The 22,416-nt window shown below is 48.6% G+C and overlaps 1 protein-coding gene across 1 annotated transcript in view; it reads left to right on the plus strand.

The window, feature by feature from the left end:
- The window catches only part of LOC147123831 (lysyl oxidase homolog 3B-like), a 72,776-nt gene that overhangs the window by 5,595 nt on the left and 44,765 nt on the right, over nucleotides 1–22,416 (plus strand). Inside the window, exon 2 of the mRNA XM_085967351.1 lies at nucleotides 13,132–13,425. Within this exon, the coding sequence (XP_085823477.1) occupies nucleotides 13,140–13,425 (286 nt within the window). The 5' untranslated portion in view covers nucleotides 13,132–13,139. The remainder of the gene's footprint in view (nucleotides 1–13,131; nucleotides 13,426–22,416) is intronic.

Here is a 22,416-nt window from a genome sequence, read left to right on the forward strand (position 1 = left end):
GAAAGCGGTAACCAGAGGACACAGATTTTAAATAATTGGCAGAAAAGTGAGAGGTGAGATGAGGAATTTTGTTTACGCAGCGAGTTGTTGTGATCTGGAATGCGCTGCCTGAAAGGGCGGGGGAAGCAGATTCAATAGGAACTTTCAAAAGAGAATTGAATAAATACCTGAAGGGGAAACATTTGCAGGGCTCTGGGGAAAGAGCAGGGGGGGAGTGGGACTAATTGGATCGCTCCTTCAAAGAGCCGGCACAGGCACGCTGGGCCGAATGGCCTCCTTCTGTGCTGTGAGAGTCTATGATTCATTGATGCATTTAAGGGGAGGCTTGAGGCATACATGAGGGAGACGGGAATAGAGGGATACGGGGGGGGGGCAGGGTGGGGAGTGGTAATTCGAGTGGGAGGAGGCTTGTGTAGAGTATAAACACCAGTTGGGCCGAACGGCCTGTTTCTGTGCCCTGGGGACACAGGTTGACAATGAGGATGTTAGGGGTAAGAAGAAGGGAAGTCGGGATAAGGTTTCCACCCAAAGGGGAATGGGGTTTAGGAAAGGCTCTGCAGCGGGTAGTGTAAGTGAGTCAAGCAGTGACTAACAGGGGATGGAATGTCCCGTACTGCACGGTGTCGGAGCACAGTCAGCTCCTTGTTTTGGGGCTGGACTGACATTAGCAAATACGCACACAGTCGGGTAGGTTATTCCCTGGACTGGAGAGCTAACCAGCTTCCGCTGCAAAGGCTGATTTGCCAGCAGAGAGAGCCCTGTTGATGTGCCAGTGGAGGAGGAGCAGGACCCCTCGCGGTCATTATTCTTTCAGAACCAGGGCGGTAATAGTCTGGTTTTCTAGGAACATGTTGGACAGCGCTTTCAAAGAGCCGGCACAGACAGAATAGGCCGAATGGCCTCCTTCTGTACTATTCTATGATTCTAAGAAGAAGGCCATTCGGCCCATCGAGTCTGCGCCAGCTCTTTCAAAGAGCAATCCAGTTAGCTCCGCTCTTTCCCCATATCGCTGGAACTTTTTCTCCCGTGTGCTGCATCATTCTATGATTCTATAATAGGACCAGGAGGGGGCCAGTCAGCCCCTCGATCCTGTTCCGCCATTCAATGAGATCACAGCTGATCTGTATCTCCTCGGCTTGGGTCCCTAACCCTTAACCCCCTTCTCACGGCTAATTGCCCCGTTCCCAACTCCTGACCCCTGCCGGTTGGTGATGTTTAGACCAGGGGGGAGCAATGGGTCATTTTATAAAACACAGTGCCGTGGTTAAGTTACCGGACTTGTAATCCAGAGAACGTGAGTTCAAATCCCACCACCGCATTTTTGAGAATTTGAATTCGGTTTAAAAAAAATATTTTGGCGATAAGAAGCCGGTGTCAGTAAAAGTGACCGTGAAGCTGTTGGCTTGTCGTAAAAACCCAACTGGTTCACTGATGTCCCTTTAGGGAAGGAAACCTGCCATCCTTACCCGGTCTGGGCCTACGTGTAACTCCAGTCCCACACCAACGTGGTTGACTCTTAACTGCCCTCCGAAGTGGCCCAGCAAGCCTCTCAGTTCTATCAAAACCGCTCCCAGCAGTTCAAGAAGAAAGCCCACCATCACCTTCTCAGGGTGACTAGGGATGGGCAATAAATGCCGGGCCCTGCCAGCGACGCCCACATCCCCAGAATGAATTTTAAAGAGAGCAGGATGCTCCTTGTTAGGTATTCTTCCAGAATCAGGGCTGTAATAGTCTGTGTCTCTCTCTGACAGCTGATTGCCCTGTTCCCCACTCCTGAGCCCTGCCTTCCTGCTGGGTGGGCTCCACTCTAGTGCAGAGGCCAGTGGGTCATTTTGTGAAACCCAGACAGATTCCAAACCCGCGACCTCTACCACTTAGAAGGACAAGGGCAGCAGACGCATGGGAACATCACCACCTACAAGTTCCTCTCCAAGCCACACACCATCCTGACTTGGACCTGTATCGCCGTTCCTTCACTGTCGCTGGGCCAAAATCCTGGAACTCCCTTCCTAACAGCATTGTGGGTGTACCTACACCATATGGACTGCAGCGGTTCAAGAAGGCGGCTCACCACCATCTTCTCAAGGGCAATTAGGGATGGGCACTAAATGCAGGCCTAGCCAGCGACGCCCACATCCCATCAATGAATAAAAAAAAACAAGCCCCTTATTGATAGGGTTCTGAAATCCTTCGCATTACAGACAGATAAGCTTTGAATCTTATCTTTGCATGGGAATCACTGGACAGAAAACCAGATATTGGGGGCCCACAATCTCACCAACGAAGTACTCCCAGTGACCCCATTCCTCACCGGGATCACGCACTGCGGAATCAGCCCTCGTTAGAAGGGTTCAGAAGCATACAACACAAAGAGAAATTATTTTATAAATTGTCATTTTGTGGGATGATCTTTCTGCTGTTTTATTTTTTGAAATACCAGACCTCTGTCCCATCGCCACCTCCTGCCATTATCTGATCCAACAGCTGCTCTGTGTCAGCCCTGGCTCAGTGGTTGCACTTTCACCTCAGGGTCAGAAGGTCATGGGCTCATAGACCCACTCCAGAGATTTGAGCACATAAGCCAGGCTGACACGCCAGTGCAGTGTTGGCGGGATGGGGGGGGCTGGTGTGGGGGCGTTGCACTGTCGGAGGAGCCGTCTTTCGGGATGAGACGTTAAACTGCGGCCCTGTCTGCTCTCTCAGGTGGACAGAAAAGATCCCATGGCGCTAGTTCAAAGAAGAGCAGGGGAGCTCTCCCTGGTGTCCTTGACAATGTTTGGCTCTCAACCAACATCACTAATAAAAACAGATTATCTCATCATTTATAAATCACTGGTTAGCCCTCGGCCGGAGTATTGTGTTCAATTCTAGGCACCGCACTTTAGGAAGGATGTCAAGGCCTTGGCGAGGTTGCAGGGGAGATTTACCAGAGTGGTACCAGGGATGAGGGACTTCAGTGATGTGGAGAGACTGGAGAAGCTGGGGTTGTTCTCCTTGGAGCGGAGAAGGTTAAGGGGAGATTGACCAGAATGGTACCAGGGATGAGGGACTGCAGTTATGTGGAGAGACTGGAGAAGCTGGGATTGTTCTCCTTAGAGCAGAGAAGGTTAAGGGGAGATTGACCAGAATGGTACCAGGGACGAGGGACTGCAGTTATGTGGAGAGACTGGAGAAGCTGGGGTTGTTCTCCTTAGAGCAGAGAAGGTTAAGGGGAGATTGACCAGAATGGTACCAGGGATGAGGGACTGCAGTTATGTGGAGAGACTGGAGAAGCTGGGGTTGTTCTCCTTGGAGCAGAGAAGGTTAAGGGGAGATTTAATAGAGGTGTTCAAAATCATGAGGGGTTTTGATAGAGTAAATAAGGAGAAACTGTTTCTGTAAAGTTCGCGCCTTAATAATACACGGACTTCGGGAGAACAGTTTAACAGGTACTTTACTGAACAGGAGGCAGCGTCAGACTGAAAATACAGAAGCCTGCTAGGGCCTTTTATACAGGGGTGGTCACTGCCAGTACTGCAGTCTAAGACCAGTTATTCCCTTAAAGGTACATACACAACAATTCCTCCCCTTTTAGATAAACAGTACATAACATTCATTTAACAACTAAATAATAACTAATTACAATTACAATTTTCTCAGTAATATATACATCAACTGAAATAGTCATTTATAAGTTCAGTCTTTGAGGAGGCTTCCTGATCCTGACTGGATAGCGCCTTTCTCGAGTATCCTGTTCTGGCGGTGGAGTCAATTCTGGCTCATTGTCATTGGTTGGTTCGTCAGCTTCCAATACCCCTGCTTTTGAGGTAGACACAATCTGTACTTCAGGCTCATTACCAGGTGCACATGCTTGTGGTATAGGTTTGGCTTGTTCCTGTGACTCTAGAATCTGGTCAGCATGGCATCTCACGATGCTCTCTCCAACGTCCACTGTGTACATTAGTGGTCCCTGCTGTGTGCATATCGTTCCTGGCTGCCATTTTTCTGTTCAGTAGTCGCGGGCCAAGACTGGTTGCCCTATCTTGAAGCTCCTGGTTGGCTTCTCATTTATGTGCTGGAACTGCTTATCCTCAACATCTCGTCTTATGTTTGGTTTGAGCAAATCCAAGCGACATCTTAGTCTCCGGTTGAAAAACAGTACGGCTGGAGTTTGGTTGGTTACTGCATGTGTCGCATTCCGGTAAGCAAACAAGAAGTTATCCACCTTGTGTTGCAGTGGTATGTCGTCATTATACATGTATAGTTTCTGTGTTTCCTTTCCGTTATGTTCAACTGGCACCCTTATTTTTCCTCTGGGGTAGACCTTTTGCCCCATGTATGTCTTCAATACAATGGACGTGTCCTTTAAGGGTATGTGTGAGAATAGCCGCTCATAGTCTCGTCGATTCATGACAGTTAGGGCTGATCCTGTGTCCAATTCCATCTTTACTGGGGACCCTGCTATCATGAGGGTGACCCAAATGGTTCGGTGATCTTCCTTTGCGATCACGTTGTGTAACTTTAAACAACTTAGTCTCCTGCTCCCGGAGTCCTTATCACTCTCCTGATCTTCTGAACTACTATCTGTCAGTTTCTTTACTTTCCTGTACTGTTCCTTAGTAGTTCTTGTCGTGTTGGTCTTCTTTCCTGACCTGCAGACTCTTGCTATATGTCCCATTTTTCCGCATTGCCTGCATATTTTGTCTTTAAACCAGCAGTCCTTCTGCTCATGGGTTGTTCTGCCGCAGCGATAGCACTTTTCTGCTCCATACGCCATTTCGTTAGCGCTGTATTCTTGTGGTTTCTGTTGTATTTCCGCAGCTCCCCGTGCTGCTGCTTCGTAGGATACTGCCACACTGAAAGCCTGTTCTAGCGTCAGGTCCTTTTTTGAAAGTAGTCGTTTCTGGGTTCCTTCACTCTGGAGCCCGCAGACAAACTTATCCCGTAAGGTGTCTGCCAGTCCTGCTCCGAACTGGCAGTGCTTCGATAACTTGCATAGTTCTGTAAGATAGTCAGCATTGCTCTCATCTTTGTGCTGGTTTCTTTTATGGAACTTGAATCTTTCTGCTATCAGCAGTGGTGTAGGGCTTAGGTGTTCCTGTAAGATATGAACAATCTCCTCAAAACTTTTCTCCATTGGTTTAGCTGGGGTAATTAAATTCTGCAATAGGCCGTACGTATTCGCACCCATCAGATTTAATAATACCGACGCCCTCTTTCCATCGGCCACCTCATTTGCCTTGCAGTACACTTCGATTCTTTCCACATACGTGGTCCAGTCTTCTACCTCGCTGTCGAAAGCAGTGATACTGCCACTTTTCCGCATCTTGGGCGATTTAAAATGGCGCCTCCCGCGCTTTCGCTTCTTCCCCAATGGAATAAAATGGCGCCTCCCGTGCTTTTGCTTCTTCCCCTTACTGCCACGCTGCTCCTAGCGTTCTACGGGGTAATGGCGGCGACCCGCAGCTTCGGCGCGTCTCGCTTTCCTTCCCCCCCGTTTAGTTTCTCTCCGCTGTCCTGTTCTCGAGCACCGACCGCGCCCTGTGCGCTCCACCCTCTCTCTCTTGTTTTCTTTTCCCGGCGACGCTGCGCGGCCCGTTTTGTATAGCCGCTCGATCGAGCTTGAGCCCGCCGCAGTCCGGAAGGGTCAGCGCGCTACCTGCTACCAGCACGATTCGCTGGAACCACAGTTCTCCCGCAATTCTCCGAACACCGATGAATTCTTTGGGCGGTTGCCCTCGGTCGACGCCCGTTGCTCAGACTACGACCTTCCAGGACCCTCCTCTCAGGCGAGATCCCCGTGAGATGATGCCACACTGCAGGTGAGTTCGAACTTACTCGTTGCCACTGTAAAGTCCGCGCCTCAATAATACACGGACTTCGGGAGAACAATTTAACAGGTACTTTACTGAACAGGAGGCAGCGTCAGACTGAAAATGCAGAAGCCTGCTAGGGCCTTTTATACAGGGGTGGTCACTGCCGGTACTGCAGTCTAAGACCAGTTATTCCCTTAAAGGTACATACACAACTGTTTCCAGTGGCAGGAGGGTCGGGAACCAGAGGACACAGATTTAAGGTGATTGGCAAAAGAACCAGAGGGGGAGACGAGGATTTTTGTTTACACAGCGAGTTGTTGTGATCTGGAACTCGCTGCCTGAAAGGGCGGTGGAAGCAGATTCAATCGTAACTTTCAGAAGGGAATTGGATAAATACTTGAAGGGAAATTATTGCAGGGCTCTGGGGAAAGAGCAGGGGGGAGTGGGACTAATTGGAAAGCTCCTTCAAAGAGCCGGCACTGGCATGATGGGCCGAATGGCCTCCGCCTGTGCTGTATCATTCTGTGATGCTATATCACACTGCAGTTTGTGGGATCTTGCTGTGCACAAATTGCCTGCTGTTTTTCAGCAATTACTACAATTCCAAAAGTACTGAATTAGTTGTAAAGCGCTTTGGGCGGTCCTGAGGTCATTAACTACACTATATAAATGCAAGCTCTTTCTTTCTTCCCTCAGCATCGCGGTGCGGCTGTGGTAAATGGCGCTGGGGATGTGGCGGAGGTTTTCTGTTGTTGTGACCATCGGTTGCTGCGCTGAGGAAATCCCTGAGGCCGGTGGGCGAGGGGCAGTCTGACCTGGCTGTGTGCCTGAGGTCAGGATCACACGCTGCTTGTTTACTGTCTAACCAGAATGCACTGGCTTGATATTCCCAAACCGAGCCTCACTCCCAGAAACTTGGACAGTAAATATACTACATTCAGCAAGGCCCTGGCAAGCAGCCTGCTCGCACTGTGCTACTCTGTCAGCTACTGGTTTAATCTGTCTGTCTGTCTGTCTCTCTCTCTCTGTCTCTGTCTTTCTCTCTGTCTCTCTCTCTCTCTGTCTCTCCCTCTCTGTCTGTCTCTCTCTCTCTGTTTCTCTCTCTTTCTGTCTGTCTCTCTCTCTGTCCATCCCTCTCTGTCTCTCTCTCTCTCTCTGTTTCTCTCTCTCTCTGTCTCTCTTTCTCTGTCTCTCTTTCTCTGTCTGTCTCTGTGTGCCTCTCTCTCTGTCTCTATCTGTCTCTCTCTCTGTCTCTCCCTCTCTGTCTGTCTCTCTCTCTGTATCTCTGTCTGTCTCTCTACCTCTCTTTGTCTGCCTCTCTCCCTCTCTGTTTCGCTCTCTCTCTGTTTCTCTCTCTCGCTCTGTTTCTCTTTCTCTCGCTCTGTCTCTCTTTGTCTCTCTCTCTCTTTCTCTGTCTCTCTTTGTCTCTCTTTCTCTGTCTCTGTCACTCTGTCTCTGTCTCTGTCACTGTCTGTCTCTGTCTCTGTTGCTCTCTTTCTCTGTCTCTCTCTCTCTTTGAGTCTGCCTCTATCTGTCTCTCTCTCTGTCTCTCTCTCTCTGTCTCTCTCTCTCTCAATTCAATTCAATTCAATTCAAATCACTTTATTGGCATGACAAGGTACATCTTATGTTGCCAAAGCATCGAAAAACATTTATGGTTGAACACATAAACGCAGATCTATCCATAGACTGTATAAACAGATATATCCCTGAGTGTATAAATATACATTCATATAATTTGTATATACTCTTTTCTTAGATTTAATGGTTGTCCCTCTGTTTATGGCAAGCTGTAACATAGTGTGCCGCTAAGGTTACACAATTTCTCTGTTCCCCTAGTAGGTATGGGAGTTTTTGGTCATCATTCAAATTTCTGAATTCCGGGCATATTTTTGTGAATTTTGGGTAGAAATTCTCCCTTATGCCCTGATATTTTCCACAAGCTGTGAGGAAGTGCATCTCTGTCTCCACCACTCCCTGACTGCAGTGAGAGCACATCCTGTCCTCTCTTGTCAGCCAGGTCTGTCTGTGTCTGCCTTTTTTGATAGCCAGGCTATGCTCACTAAGTCTGTACCTTGTCAAGGTTTTTCTCAATTTGCTATCTTTTACCGTGGTCAGGTATTCAGCCATGTTGTATTGTCTGTTTAGGGCCAAGTAGCAATTGAGTTTGTTTTGGGTTTTTGTTGTTTCTGCCCAATATGACAGATACTTTTCCTTTTGCTTAGTGACAATTGTGTTGGGTCGAATTCTCTGTGCTACGATGTCACTGTCCTGGGGCTGGTTATTGTTAGTAGTGTTAGTGGTTGCTTCACTGAGTCCCAGGACTAGTTGACTGAGGGTGTTCTTCTTTATGGTCCTCTCTTGGCATTTCAGGGCTTCGTAATGATAGCAGTGGGGGTTGCTCATTTTTAGGTGTTTCCAAAATTTGGTGGCTCTTTTTTGGATAGTAATTATTAATGGATATTGGCCTAGTTCTGCCCTGCATGCACTGTTTACGGTTTTCCTTTGAGTCCGGAGGATACTTTTGCAGGATTCTGCATGTAGGATCTCAATTGGGTGTTTGTCCCATTTTGCAAATTCTTGTTGTGTTCTCTCTGTCTCTCTCTCTGTCTCTCTCTCTGTCTCTCCGTCTCTCTCTCTCTCACTGACCATCGATTCCTGTTCCCCTGTCAGACACCTCAGGAAGGACATTGCCTCCACCTGTTGACAGCTCCCTGTGTCCGTGTGTAAAGCAGACTCGGCAGCTCCCCAGGCACAGATCCCGGGCTCGGCTGCTGATCTCACTCTGCCGGTTTATTTCTTGAGGTGTTTCAGCCCTTAAAACAATATTGTGAATGGGATGTTCCGCCAGTGGCCATACACTGTCGCCTAGGTAACCGAGGTTGTGAGTAACGGAATGGAACGGACAGGTAGATGAGCTAAATATGGGTGAGCACCTCGGGTATTGTGCCCACAATATAAGGTTTAGGACTCAACTTGAAAGGAAAAATGCGAGTGCAAAATAGGATCAGGAATGTGCTGCCTGATAGGGCGGCGGAGGCAGATTCAATCGTCACCTTCAAAAGGGAATTGGATAAATACTTGAAGGAGAAAAAACTGCAGGGATATGGGGAGAGAGCGGGGGAGTGGGACTAACTGGATTGCTCTTCGAAAGACTCGATGGGCTGAAGGGCTGCCTTCTGTGCTGTGCTATTGTATGATTCTATGAAAAAATAAAAGAGCAAAATGGATTGGGGCCGATTTTAGGAAGAAACTACATTTCTAAAGCGTCTTTCACAACCTCAGGGCATCACAAAGCACTTCACAGGCAATGAAGTTCTTTTTGAAGTGTAGTCACTGTTGTAATGTGGGAAACATGGCAGCCAATTTGTGCACAGCAAGCTCCCACAAACAGCAATGTGATAATGACCAGATAATCGGTTTTAGTGATGTTAGTTGAGGGATAAATATTGACCCCAGGACACCGGGGAGAACTCCCCGGCTCTTCTTCCAATAGTGGCCGTGGGATCTTTTACATCCACCTGAGAGAGCAGACGGGGCCTCGGTTTAACGTCTCATCCGAAAGACGGCACCTCCGACAGTGCAGCACTCCCTCAGTACTGCCCCTCCGACAGTGCGGCGCTCCCTCAGTACTGCCCCTCCGACAGTGCAGCGCTTCCTCACTACTGCTCCTCTGACAGTGCAGCGCTCCCTCAGTACTGCCCCTCCGACAGTGCGGCGCTCCCTCAGTACTGCCCCGCCGACAGTGCGGCTCTCCCTCAGTACTGCCCCTCCGACAGTGCGGCGCTCCCTCAGTACTGCCCCTCCGACAGTGCAGCGCTCCCTCACTACCGCTCCTCTGACAGTGCAGCACTCCCTCAGTACTGCCCCTCCAACAGTGCGGCGCTCCCTCAGTACTGCCCCTCCGACAGTGCGGTGCTCCCTCAGTACTGCCCCGCCGACAGTGCGGCACTCCCTCAGTACTGCCCCTCCGATAGTGCAGCGCTCCCTCAGTACTGCCCCGGCGACAGTGCGGCGCTCCCTCAGTACTGCCCCTCCGACAGTGCGGCGCTCCCTCAGTACTGCCCCGCCGACAGTGCGGCACTCCCTCAGTACTGCCCCTCCGATAGTGCAGCGCTCCCTCAGTACTGCCCCGGCGACAGTGCGGCGCTCCCTCAGTACTGCGCTGGAGTGTCAGCCTAGATTTTTGTGCTGAAGCCTCTGGAGTGGGACTTGAACTCATAACCTTCAGTGATTTGTCACACAGGACTGTGGCGTAATAGCGAGATGTTTGTAAAAAGAGATCGCAGAGGTACAGAATAAGTACAGGCCATAAAAAAAGAAAGAAACTAACATTAGTTGCAGGATGTCACGGATAGATAAAGAGGTTAGAGACCAATTAAACTTAAAGATGTGGGCCTGTGAGGACTGTAATTATTATAAAATGGAACATCTAACGGAGAATATGTGATAATAAGACAAGTTTAAGAGCAGGATAAGAGGGAGCATGAGGCAAACAATTTGAGCAAACATCAAAAGGAACAGCCAAATATTGTACATCAATAAAGAGAGGATTACTAAAAGTGTGCCCTGGGAGGAGAGGATTGTTAATTTGTAGATGATGATCGGAGTTATTTTACATACATATTACATAGCATTTTGAAAGAAAGAAAGACTTGCATTTCTATAGCGCCTTTCACAACCACCGGACGTCCCTAAGCGCTTTGAGTCAATAAAGTACTTTTTTGAAGTGGAGTCACTGTTGTAATGTAGGAAATGCGGCAGCCAATTTGTGCACAGCAAGCTCCCACAAACAGCAATGCGATAATGACCAAATAATCTGTTTTTGTTATGTTGACTGAGGGATAAATATTGGCCCCAGGACACCGGGCACTGCAGCAACTCGCCAAGGCTTCTTCGGCAGCACCTCCCAAACCCGCGACCTCTTCCGCCTAGAAGGACAAGGGCAGCAGGCGCATGGGAACACCACCACCTCCAAGTTCCCCTCCAAGTCACACACCATCCTGACTTAGAAATATATCGCCGTTCCTTCATCGCCGCTGGGTCAAAATCCTGGAACTCCCTCCCTAACAGCACTGTGGGAGTACCTTCACCACACGGACTGCAGCGGTTCAAGAAGGCGGCTCACCACCACCTTCTCCAGGGCAATTAGGGATGGGCAATAAATGCCGGCCTTGCCAGCGACGTCCACACCCCATAAACAAAAATAATAAAAAATAACTCCCCTGCTCTTCTTTGAAATAGTCCCGTGGGATCTTTTACGTCCGCCTGAGAGGGCAGACGGGGCCTCGGTTTAACGTCTCATCCAAAAGACGGCACCTCTGACAGTGCGGCACTCCCTCAGCACTGCACTGGAGTGTCAGCCTAGATTTTTGTATTCAAGTCTCTGAAGCGGGACTCTGAACCCACAACCTTCTGACTCGGAGGCGAGAGTGCTAGCAACTGAGCCATGGCTGACACAGCACTGAAACAGGCCATTCGGCCCAACTGGTCTGTGCCGGTGTTTATGCTCCACACGAGCCTCCTCCCACGCTATTTCATCTCACCCTATCAACATATCCTTCTATTCCTTTCTCCCGCTTGTACTAATCTAACTTCCCCTTGAATGCGTCCATGCTATTCACCTCAACTACTCCTTGTGAAAAGAGTGTACCAGAGTGAGAGGGAGAGGAAGGGTTATATTGACGAGCTTTCTATCTCCCTCCCCACCTCGCGATCACAGGGTAAATGCCTGTGGGGTCGGTATTTAATAATACTTCACCTCGGTCTTTATTAAAGAGAAGGATGTGAGCGAGGAGGCGAATTGTGAAGTGAGCTGAACGAAATGTTACGGTGGAATGAAGGTTAACTCTTCAGTGAGTCAGTCAGTGATGGCAATCGGAATCTGCTCCTGCACCTGGAGGGGGGTTTGGTGATGTGTTGCGGGATGTGTCAGGATCGGAATTTACTCTGAATGTCATGGCATCTGGGAGAGAGCTCAGTCCGGTAGATGCTGCTTCATCCCAGCCTCCCAGAATCAGGACTCCCGATCACCAGGGTAGAGTGAGCTACACCTTTGGAACCCAGAGGGCTGTGGAGGCTCAGTCATTGAGTATATTCAAGGCTGAGATCGATTGATTTTTGGACTCCAGGGGAATCAAGGGATATGGGGAGCGGGCAGGAAAGTGGAGTTGAGCTCGAAGATCAGCCATGATCTTATCGAGTGGCGGAGCAGGCTCGAGGGGCCGAATGGCTGACTCCTGCTCCTATTTCTCATGTTCTTATGTTCTTAAATCACTGGATGGGGTGGGCGTGAGGGGCTCAGGTCAGCTCATGGCCTGGGCTTGACTGAGACCGGGGGAAGGGTCTGCCAACCCTCACATACAAAGCACAGCCACTTGGGAGTGGCAGAGAGGGTAACCAGGGAGGAAGCGGGTGGGGCGGGTGGTGGTGGGGTCTGTACCCCAGCCCTTCCGGGGTGGTGGAAAGGGGAAAGGGGAAAGGGGGGTTGGTAAAGTTACAAATCACAATGTTCCTTTAAAAAATTGACGTTCTCGCGACAGCTACTACTTTGTGCACAGTAAGATCCCACAAACAGCAATGATGTCAGAGGCCAGTTAATCGCTGCTTTTTTAGCAGAAGAGCAGGGGAGTTCTCCCCGGTGTCCTGGGGCCAATATTTATCCCTCAATCAACATCACTAAAAGCAGATGATCGGGTCATTATCACATTGCTGTTTGTGGGAGCTTGCTGTGCACAAATTGGCTGCCGCGTTTCCTACATTACAACAGTGACTACACTTCAAAAAGTACTTCATTGGCTGTGAAGCGCTTTGGGACGTCCTGAGGTGGTGAAAGACGCTATAGAAATACAAGTCTGTCTTTATTATGCGGATTTGAACTGCACCTAGGTTTGATCTGACCTGATATTAATTGAAAATACATTTACTTCAAAGATATAATGAATATTTCCTTCTTTCCTTTCCTCACTGCCTCTCTCCCTCCCTCTCCCTCCCTCTCTCCCTCCTTCCCTTCCTCCCCTCATCCCTCGCTCGCTCCCCCCCTCCCTCTTCCCTCACTCCCTACTTCCCCACCTCCCTCTCTCTGTTCTCACATCCCTCCCTTCCCTCCCTTGCTCCCTTCCCTCATCTCTCTCTCCCACCTTCTCTCCCTCCCCACCTCCCTCACTTCCTCGCTCCCTTTCTCCCTGTCCTTCCTCCTCCCTCCCTTCTCATTCCTCCCCCTCCACTCCTCCCTCACTCTCCTCCCTCCCTCCCCTCACTTTCCCTCCTTCCTCTCTCCCCCTCCTCAACTCCCTCCCTCCCCCTCCTCCCTCCCCTCGGATGTCCGTGTTGACAGGGTGCGAGATGCAGGTCCTGCAAGTGACACTGTCGATCCTCGGGATGTGGGTGCTGGCGGTCTGTGGCCAGCGGACGACGCGGGCGCCCCCCCAGCGGGAGAAGGTGGGGGTCCGATTGTCGGGGTACCCCCGCAAGCACAACGAGGGGCGAGTGGAAGTCTTCTACGAGGGAGAGTGGGGGACGATCTGCGATGATGACTTCAAGCTGGAAAACGCAAAGGTTCTGTGCAGGATGATGGGCTTCACGTCCGCCACAGGCTGGACTCACAGCGCCAAGTACGGCAAAGGGACAGGTGAGAACTCGCAGGCATTACGGTGACCCCTCCCTCTAACACGCATCCCGAGAGATAAACCATCAATGGGACCCAAAGCAAAAATTAGTTCGCCATCTGACACCACCATCCTGAGCAGAAGAGACCCTCCTGTAGAATCACACAGCACAGCAGGAGGCCATTCGGCCCATCACGCCTCTTTGAAAGAGCTGTCCAATTAGTGCTTCTTCAGCTTCACCTCCCAAACCCGCGACCTGTACCACCTAGGAGGCAACAGGCGCATAGGAACACCACCACCTCCAAGTTCCCCTCCAAGTCACACACCATCCTGACTTGGAAGTACATCACTGTTCCTTCATCGTCGCTGGGTCAAAATCCTGGAACTCCCTCCCGAACAGCATTGTAGGAGCACCTTCACCACACGGACTGCAGCGGTTCAAGAAGACGGCTCACCACCACCTTCTCGAGGGATGGATAATAAATGCCGGTCTTGCCAGCGTCACCCACATCCCGTGAATGAATTTTTTTTTAAAGTCCCACTCCGCCCGCTTTTCCCCCATGACACCCAGGGGCTGGGTATGATTATGAATGACCGAGAGTGCGTCCAACACTTTTGAATTGATGACTCCATGTCACTGACTCCCCAGTCAGAGGAAAAGTCATTTCCTATTCACTCTATTGAAACCAGTATCTCGAATCTTTCCTCATAACTGTAGCTTCTCATCCCTGGCATCATTCTGGTGAATCTACACTGTCCAACTCAATGGCTTTAATGTCCTGTCTATACATAAAACATAAGAATTAGGAGCAGGAGTCGGCCATACAGCCCCTCGAGCTTGCTCCGCCATTCAATGAGATCATGGCTGATCTTCGACCTCAGCTCCACTTTCCTGCACTATCCCCATATCCCTTGATTCCCCTCGAGTCCAAAAATCTATCGCTCTCAGCCTTGAATATACTCAACGACTGAGCCTCCACAGCCCTCTGGGGCAGAGAATTCCAAAGATTCACCGCCCTCTGAGTGAAGAAATTCCTCCTCATCTCAGTCCTAAATGGCCGACCCCTTATCCTGAGACTATCCCCCTAGTTCTAGACAGTCCAGCCAGGGGGAAACAACCTCTCAGCATCTACCCTGTCAATCCCTCTAAGAATTTTATATGTTTCAATGAGATCTCCTCTCATTCATATAAACGCAAGAGAGTATCGGCCCAATCTACTCAATCTCTCCTCATCGGACAACCCTCTCATCCCAGGAATCAGTCTAGTGAACCTTCGTTGCACCGCCTCTGTAAAGTCTGTGGGTTGTACAGTTAATAACGACACAGACTTCAGGAATAACAAACAAACAGGTCTTTACTATTCGAAGGTCAGGGCGAATCTGCCCAAGGAATCATGCCACAACACTTATATACCGGTGTGGTCACCGTCGGTATTACAGTATACAGAAGCCAAACAAGTAGTGCCACACCTAAAGTAGTTCTCTTAAAGGTGAACGGTTACATACAATAGTTCTCTTAAAGGTAGACGGGTACATACACTACAATCCTCCCTTTTTAGCTTATTACATACAGAGTCCCCATTAAACATAACATATCTTCAACTTCATATAAAACAATTTACAGACATAGTCTCGGTGGGAAACAGTTCACAGGTTCAGTCTCTGTGGGAACAGTTCACAGATTCAGTCTCTGATCTTGACTCGGTCCGAACAACGTCTCTTTGGTGTAGATGGTTCACATTGCTAGCGTGACTCCTCCATATCCTTTTCTTGACGTAACAGCTTGAACTTTCGTCCTGCTGAACCAGCAGTGCTGACTTTTACAACAACTGGGTTGCCTTGATATTTTCCTACTTCCCAACTGATTTAACTCCTTTCGTAGGGTCCACGCATGATCTGGTAGAAGTGATAATATTTGCGATAGTTATCATCTGCTGCTTCTTTTTCTTTTCTGCTTTTTGGAGACTCTCGGGGCTCCCTTATCAGCTGCCAGCTGTAGCGCCACCAACTCTCTATGTTCCTTCGACTTTAAGTGCTTCATCCTGATTTCGGCACTTTGGGAGTTTTCATCACAAACTGGGCAGACCACATCCTCGTAATATTCAGTGTCACTCAACAGGTCATGGTAATATTCGGGTTCGTCCTGAGTTAGGCCAGCGAGAGGGCCTTCTACTTCCTCCTTACCCATCTGGACGTTAGCTGACTGTGGTTCCTTCCCTAGACATCTTTCTTGAAAAGACTTCTTCATGCATTCATCTTCATCCCGCTCTTCCTGGGTTTCCTGCAAATCCTTCACTAATGACCTCATTTGTGATTTCAACACTTCCCCTTCCCTCGGGGATTGATTGATCGGGCTATTCAATCCTTCTACTGGAGCAGCTGTTTCAACATTCTGTTGTTCACATAGACGCGATTCAGCGTACTTTTGGCATCCCAGTAAAGTCTGTTTTGCAACCTCAGCTATTTCCCAAACTTTTGAGAGCTCCGAACTCCTTCCCGTTGAAGATTGAAGCTCGTGTTCAGATTGTTCCCATTGCAGAGTCTTTTCCCTCAGCATATGAAGGAGTTGGCTGACCGTTAACTCTTCCACGGGAACACTGTGGATCAGCGTCTTCTCCATTTCATCCACCTTTTCCTCCAATGCTTCCACCTTCTGTTCCTCTTGTACTTTGGCTTTCAGCGCTCGGAAAAGTTGCGCCCTGATGCTCTCTAGCTCATGTTCAGGGACCATTCTTACAGTCTCTGTGTTTCTTACAGTTTCCTTTTCTTCCACTGAAAGGATTCCCAGTTGAATCTGTTCTTCAAGTTGTTGAACCTCGGACATTGCCGCCTCATATTTGTCTTGGGTTTCCTTCAATATTTTTATGAGTTCTTGGACATCTTGTCTTTCATGTTCTGCCATGTCTTTCACCTCTAATTTCTCATCTATGGATGGAACTTCTACCGATGAGTCTGTCTTGGCCTTGAGCTCATCAAGAATTTCCTGCAGCCTTTGGACTTCTTGCTCATGTTCAACCTTTAGTTGTTCATATGCTTCTACTGAAACTAGCTTTTCGGAGGTTGCCGAGTTAACCCCCTCCAGAATTGTAGCCTGGGCCTGTTCATACTGTTCTTTCAACTTCTCACACTCTGCTTGTAAGGAGTCGTAGAGAAGAACTGGGATAAAATCCTGGCTGCCTGAAGATTCCTCTTCATTTGCTTCTTTCGCAATTTCCTGTTGGAGTTCAGCCAAGGCTGCTATGCTATCTGCCTCTCGAAGTCTCACTGCCATCAAATCTTCTTTATTCTTGCAGTCTATCTCAGCCATTTTCCCTTTACTTTCATTTAACTGAGTGAGTAGTCCCTTATTCTGGGCTGAGAGATATTGCACCTTCTCATGTAGACCATAGCACTCCTTCTCTGCTCGACATAGCTGGTTACTGCTGATTTGGTTTTGTGTTTCAAGTTCCAACATCCTTTGCTTAGCTTCTTTCAGTTTCGCCCCTATAAGCTCCTCTTGCAACATGGCCACATTATTCACATCAGGTAAAGAAGCGTTTCTCTTTTCCATGTCCAAGATTTTTTTCTGCATATCTTTAAGTGCACACTGCGATTCAGCTTCTCTTAACCTTGCTTGCACTAGCTCCGTCTCCAATTGCAGAACAAAATCCTCAGTGTAGCGTGGTTTGCCTTTATGCTGTATCTCTAGATCATGCAAATATTCTAACTCCTGAACATCATAAGGGAGATGTGATCGGTAATTGGTCACGATGGCTCTATGGTCGCTCTTTGCTTGAGCTAGCTGCCTCTGCTGTCTTTCCAGGTTCTCCCATTCGGTGTCCCAGAACTTTTCCATTGTTTTCATCTCTTGTACGAGACGGTAACTCAACTGTTCTAATTGTTGTTGTACTTTGAAATAAGTTTGAGTCCGAGTTCGGTGTTCTTCCGTCGTGGATAAGTCCTTAACTTGAACAGGCTCAGAATTCTCTGTCAAACTGGAGTTCTGCTCTGAAGCTTTATTCTTCTCGGTAGCATAAGCCTTTATGCATGTCTTCGTTTTCTCCACCATAGTCGGCAAGTTCATTTTAGCCTTGTCTTCCATATTTGAGTTGGTCTTATCGTCATCCGTTTCAGAATCTGAGCTGATAGCTTGCACCGAGTCCTCACTCATTATGGCTTTTAGATAGTGCCATTCCATGTCTATTTTCTTGATCCACTCTCGTCCTAGAAGTGGTGGTCCTCCCTCAGATAATACGTACAAGTTCATTCTTGGGTGTTCTTTACCCCTATCTCTCACCTTGACTCTTATCTTCCCCATGGGGTATACCTTATGCCCCGTGTATGTCTGTAATACGAACTTGGTATTTCTTAAGGGTATGTGAGAGAATAGCCGGTGGTAGTCCCTTCGATTTATGACTGATAGAGCTGATCCAGTGTCCAACTCCATTCTTACTTGGACTCCAGCTATTTTTAGCATGACCCAGATAGTTTGTAGGTCAGCTTCCTTACTCACATTGTGAATTCTCAGACTACCCAGCTCCTGGCTGTTTGGGTCTGAGTCTGAATTCTGTTCATCTGAACTCTTCTCAGCCACCTTGTGTACCTTGTTGTACTTTTCTTGTGGTGGCTTCCTTTGGTTGTTGGTCTTCTTCCCTGACCGGCATACCTTAGCGATGTGACCCAGTTTGCCACATTTCCTACATTCTTGGTTCTTAAACCAGCATTGATTCTGGTCGTGTGTTGTCTTCCCACAACGATAGCATTTTGTTGTACTTGAGGTAATTTGGTCCACCCCGAGTGCCGCCGCCTTTAGCTGCATTTCCGCCGTTCCTTTCGCTGCGGCTTCGTGCGATGCGGCTATAAGGACAGCCCTGTCAAGTATGAGGTCGTTCTCTTCGAGTAGTCGCTTTTGTGTCCCTTCCTTGGACAATCCGCATACGAACTTGTCTCGCAGTGCCTCTGTCAGATTCCCTCCGAACTGGCAGCATTTCGCTAGCCTACGCAGTTCGACCAAGTATTCCGCGTTGCTTTCGTCTTTCCGTTGCGTTCTTGCATAGAATTTGAATCGTTCAGCCAACATCAACGGTGTGGGGTTCAAGTGGTCCTTCAGAACAGCCACAATCCCTTTGAAAGTCTGATCCGCTGGTTTAGCTGGTGCTAGTAGGTGCTTCAAGAGCCCGTATGTCTTTGCGCCCATCGAGTTTAGCAATGTTATCGCTTTGTCGTCTTCCTCTATTTTGTTGGCTTCACAATAGATCTCGATGCGTTCCACGTACGTGGCCCAGTCTTCTATCTCAGAATTAAAATCGTTAATATTCCCTCGCTTAGGCATCTTCCTTTCCTTGGGAGCAGCACAAGTATTTCTTTAAATTCTTATTTATTATTTATTTATTTCTAAGATGGCGGTTTTTCCCGCGAAAATGGCGGTTTCCCACTCTTTCCTTCTCTCCCTGCCCCTTCAATGGCGGTCTCCCGCGTCTGTCGTCTTCTCCGCCTAATGGCGGCTTCCCGCATTTCTTCCCTGGTGGGAGGGGTACGCTTTCCCCACAGCGGACAGGTTCAGCCGCTGGGCTGGCTTCCGCACAGCTCCCCTTACTCGGCTCTGTCTTTCTCTCCCGCTCGCACGGCTCTACCGGCGCTGGGTACCCCGTTCACGGAGAACAGTTCAGCCGCTGGACTGGCTCTCGCGCAGCCTCTCTCCCCTTGCTCGGCTCTGTCTCTCTCTCCCACACGTTCGGCTCTACCGGCGCTGGGTACCCCGTTGGTGGAGAACAGTTCAGCCGCTGGACTGGCTCTCGCGCAGCCTCCTTTGGTCGGCTCTGCCTCTCCCACACGCCTGGTTCCCGTTCGCCTCCCAGCCCTCACGCAGTCCGGTGCTTCCCTCCCCGGCTGCGGCTGAGTTTCTCTCTTCCCGCGCCTGCTCCCGGTCTCAGCGCTTCGTGGCTTCGGTCGCTGCCCGGCTTTTCCCGCCGATCGCGGTCCGGCTATCTCACGACGCCGTTGGACCCGCCTTCCTGACCAGCTCCGCTCCCCCTCGACCGTGGTCGAGTGCACAGCCCTTATCCTCCGGATTTCGTTACACTTTCCCCTACTCACAGTCTCCGCGGCCGCCTTGTTTCCTGCTGATCGGCTCACTCCGCACCGTGGTAGAAGGGTAATCAGTGCCTGTTGCTGATGGAAGCTTTTGTTGCTAAAGTCTTCCTCCTTTCTATTGCTGCAGCCTCGTGTTTTCTCCCAGCATAACGACGAGGGCAGTTGCCTCTCTTCGACGCTCTTTAGTTGCTTTGGTAGTCTTGCCGCAGGGTACGATCGGACTCGTCGCCACTGTAAAGTCTGTGGGTTGTACTGTTAATAACGACACAGACTTCAGGAATAACAAACAAACAGGTCTTTACTATTTGAAGGTCAGGGCGAATCTGCCCAAGGAATCATGCCACAACACTTATATACCGGTGTGGTCACCGTCGGTATTACAGTATACAGAAGCCAAACAAGTAGTGCCACACCTAAAGTAGTTCTCTTAAAGGTGAACGGTTACATACAATAGTTTCCTTAAAGGTAGACGGGTACATACACTACAGCCTCCAAGGCAAGTATATCCTTCCTTAGATAAGAAACTGTGCCCAGTACTCCAGCTGTGGTCTCACCAGGGCCCTATATAACTGCAGTAAGACTTCCTTACTCTTATACTCCAACCCTCTTGCAATAAAGGCCAACACACCATTTGCCTTCCTAATTGCTTGCTGTACCTGCATGTTAACTTTCAGTGATTCGTGTACAAGGACACCCAGGTCCCTCTGAACACCAACATTTACTAGTTTCTCACCTGTTAAAAAAAAATTCTGTTTTCCTACCAAAGTGAATAACCTCACATTTCCCCATATTAATATTTTTATCTGCTACCTTCTTGCCCACTCACGTAGCCGGTCTATATCCCTTTGCAGCCTCTTTGTGCCCTCCTCACAGCTTACTTTCCCACCTAGCTTTATATTGTCAGCAAACTTGGATACATTACACTCGATCCCCTCATTCAAATCATTGATATAGATTGTAAATAGCTGAGGCCCAAGCATTGAACCTTGCGGCACCCCACTAGTTACACGCTGCCAATCCAGAAATAACCACATTTCTCCACATTATATTCCATTTGACATGTTCTTGTCTATTCACTTAGCCTGTCTATATCCCCTTGAAGCCTCCTTGCATCCTCCTCACAACTTACATTCCCACCCAGCTTTGTATCTACAGCAAACTTGGATATATTACATTTGGTCCCCTCATCCAAATCATGTAGACTGTGAATAGCCGAGGCCCAAGTACTGATCCTTGCGGCATCCCACTAGTTATAGCCGGCCAACCCAAAAATGACCCGTTTATTCCTACTCTCTGTTTTCTGTCCGGTAACCAATGCTCAATCCATGCTAATATATTATCCCCAATCCCATGAACCCTTGTAACAACCTCTTGTGTGGCACCTTATCGAATGTCTTTTGGAAATCCAAATATACTACATCCACTGGTTCCCCCTTATCTACCCAGCTAGTTGCACCCTCAAAAACCTCTAACAGATTTGTCAAACACGATTTCCCTTGCTTAATCATAGTTTGATTTTCCAAGTGCCCTGTTACCACGCCCCTAATAATAGATTATAGTATTTTCCCTACTACTGGTGTCAGGCTAACTGGCCTATAGTTCCTGTAGAATAATAGGGCTCCCAAAACTGCATGCAGTCCCTAACTGGCCTAATCAATGTTTTATATAAATTCATCATTACTTCTTTACTCTTGTACTCTATGGCCCTAGTACTTTATTGGCTGTAAAGCGCTTTGAGATGTCCGGTGGTCATGAAAGGTGCTATAGAAATGCAAGTCTTTCTTTATAAAATCTCAAATTCCATTGGCCTTTTTTATGACTTTATCTACTGACATTCACATTTTCAGAGAATTCTGTGTTTGAACCCCTGGCTCTTTGTTCATCCACTCCCTTCAGTGCCTTTCCATCCGGTGTGTACTCCCATTCCTTGTTTGTGCATCCAAAATATATAACCGCACATGTATCCACACTAAACTGCATCTGCCACCTGTCTGCCCATTCTTCCACCTGTCTGCCCATCGTGCCTATGCCGGCTCTTTCAAAGAGCTATCCAATTAGTCCCACTCCTCTGCTCTTTCCCCATAGCCCTGTAAATTTTCCACCTTCAAATATTTTTCCAATTCCCTTTTGAAAGTTATAGAATAGAATGGTTACAGCACAGTAGAAGGCCATTCGGCCCGTCAAGCCCGTGCCGGCTCTCTGCATGAGCACTTCAGTTAGTCCCACTTCCCCTGCCCTTTCCCTGTAGCCCTGCAATTTTTTTTCTTCAGGTACTTAACCAACTCCTTTTTGAAAGCCGTGATTGAATCTGTATCCACCACCCTTTCAGGCAGTGCATTCCAGATCCTAACCACTCGCTGCGTAAAAAAGTTTTTTCTTATGTCACCTTTGGTTCTTCTGCCAATCACCTTAAACCTGTGTCCTCTGGTTCTCGACCCTTCCACCAATGGGAACAGTTTCTCTCCATCTACGCTGTCCAGACCCCTCATGATTTTGAACACCTCTATCAAATCTCCTCTCACTCTTCTCTGCTCTAAGGAGAACAACCCCAGCTTCTCCAGTCTATCCACGTAACTGAAGTCCCTCATCCCTGGAATCATTCTCATAAATCTTTTCTGTACCCTCGCTAAGGCCTTCACATTCTTCCTAAAGTGCGGTGTCCAGAATTGGACACAACAATCCAGTTGAGGCCGAACCAATATTTTATACAGGTTCATCATAATTTCCATGCTTTTGTACTCTATACCTCTATTCATGAAACCCAGGATCCCGTATGCTTTTTTAACTGCTTTCTCAGCCTGCTCTGCCACCTTCAGCGATTTGTGCACATATACCCCCAGGTCTCTCTGTTCCTGCACCCCCTTTAGGATTGTACCCTTTAGTTTATATGTCCTCTCCTCATTCTTTCTACCAAAATGTATCACTTCACACTTTTCTGCGTT

Source organism: Somniosus microcephalus, chromosome 2, assembly GCF_052327205.1.
Source record: "Somniosus microcephalus isolate GS21.2 chromosome 2, FLI_Smic_1.0, whole genome shotgun sequence".
In the NCBI taxonomy this organism is placed as follows: Eukaryota; Metazoa; Chordata; class Chondrichthyes; order Squaliformes; family Somniosidae; genus Somniosus; species Somniosus microcephalus.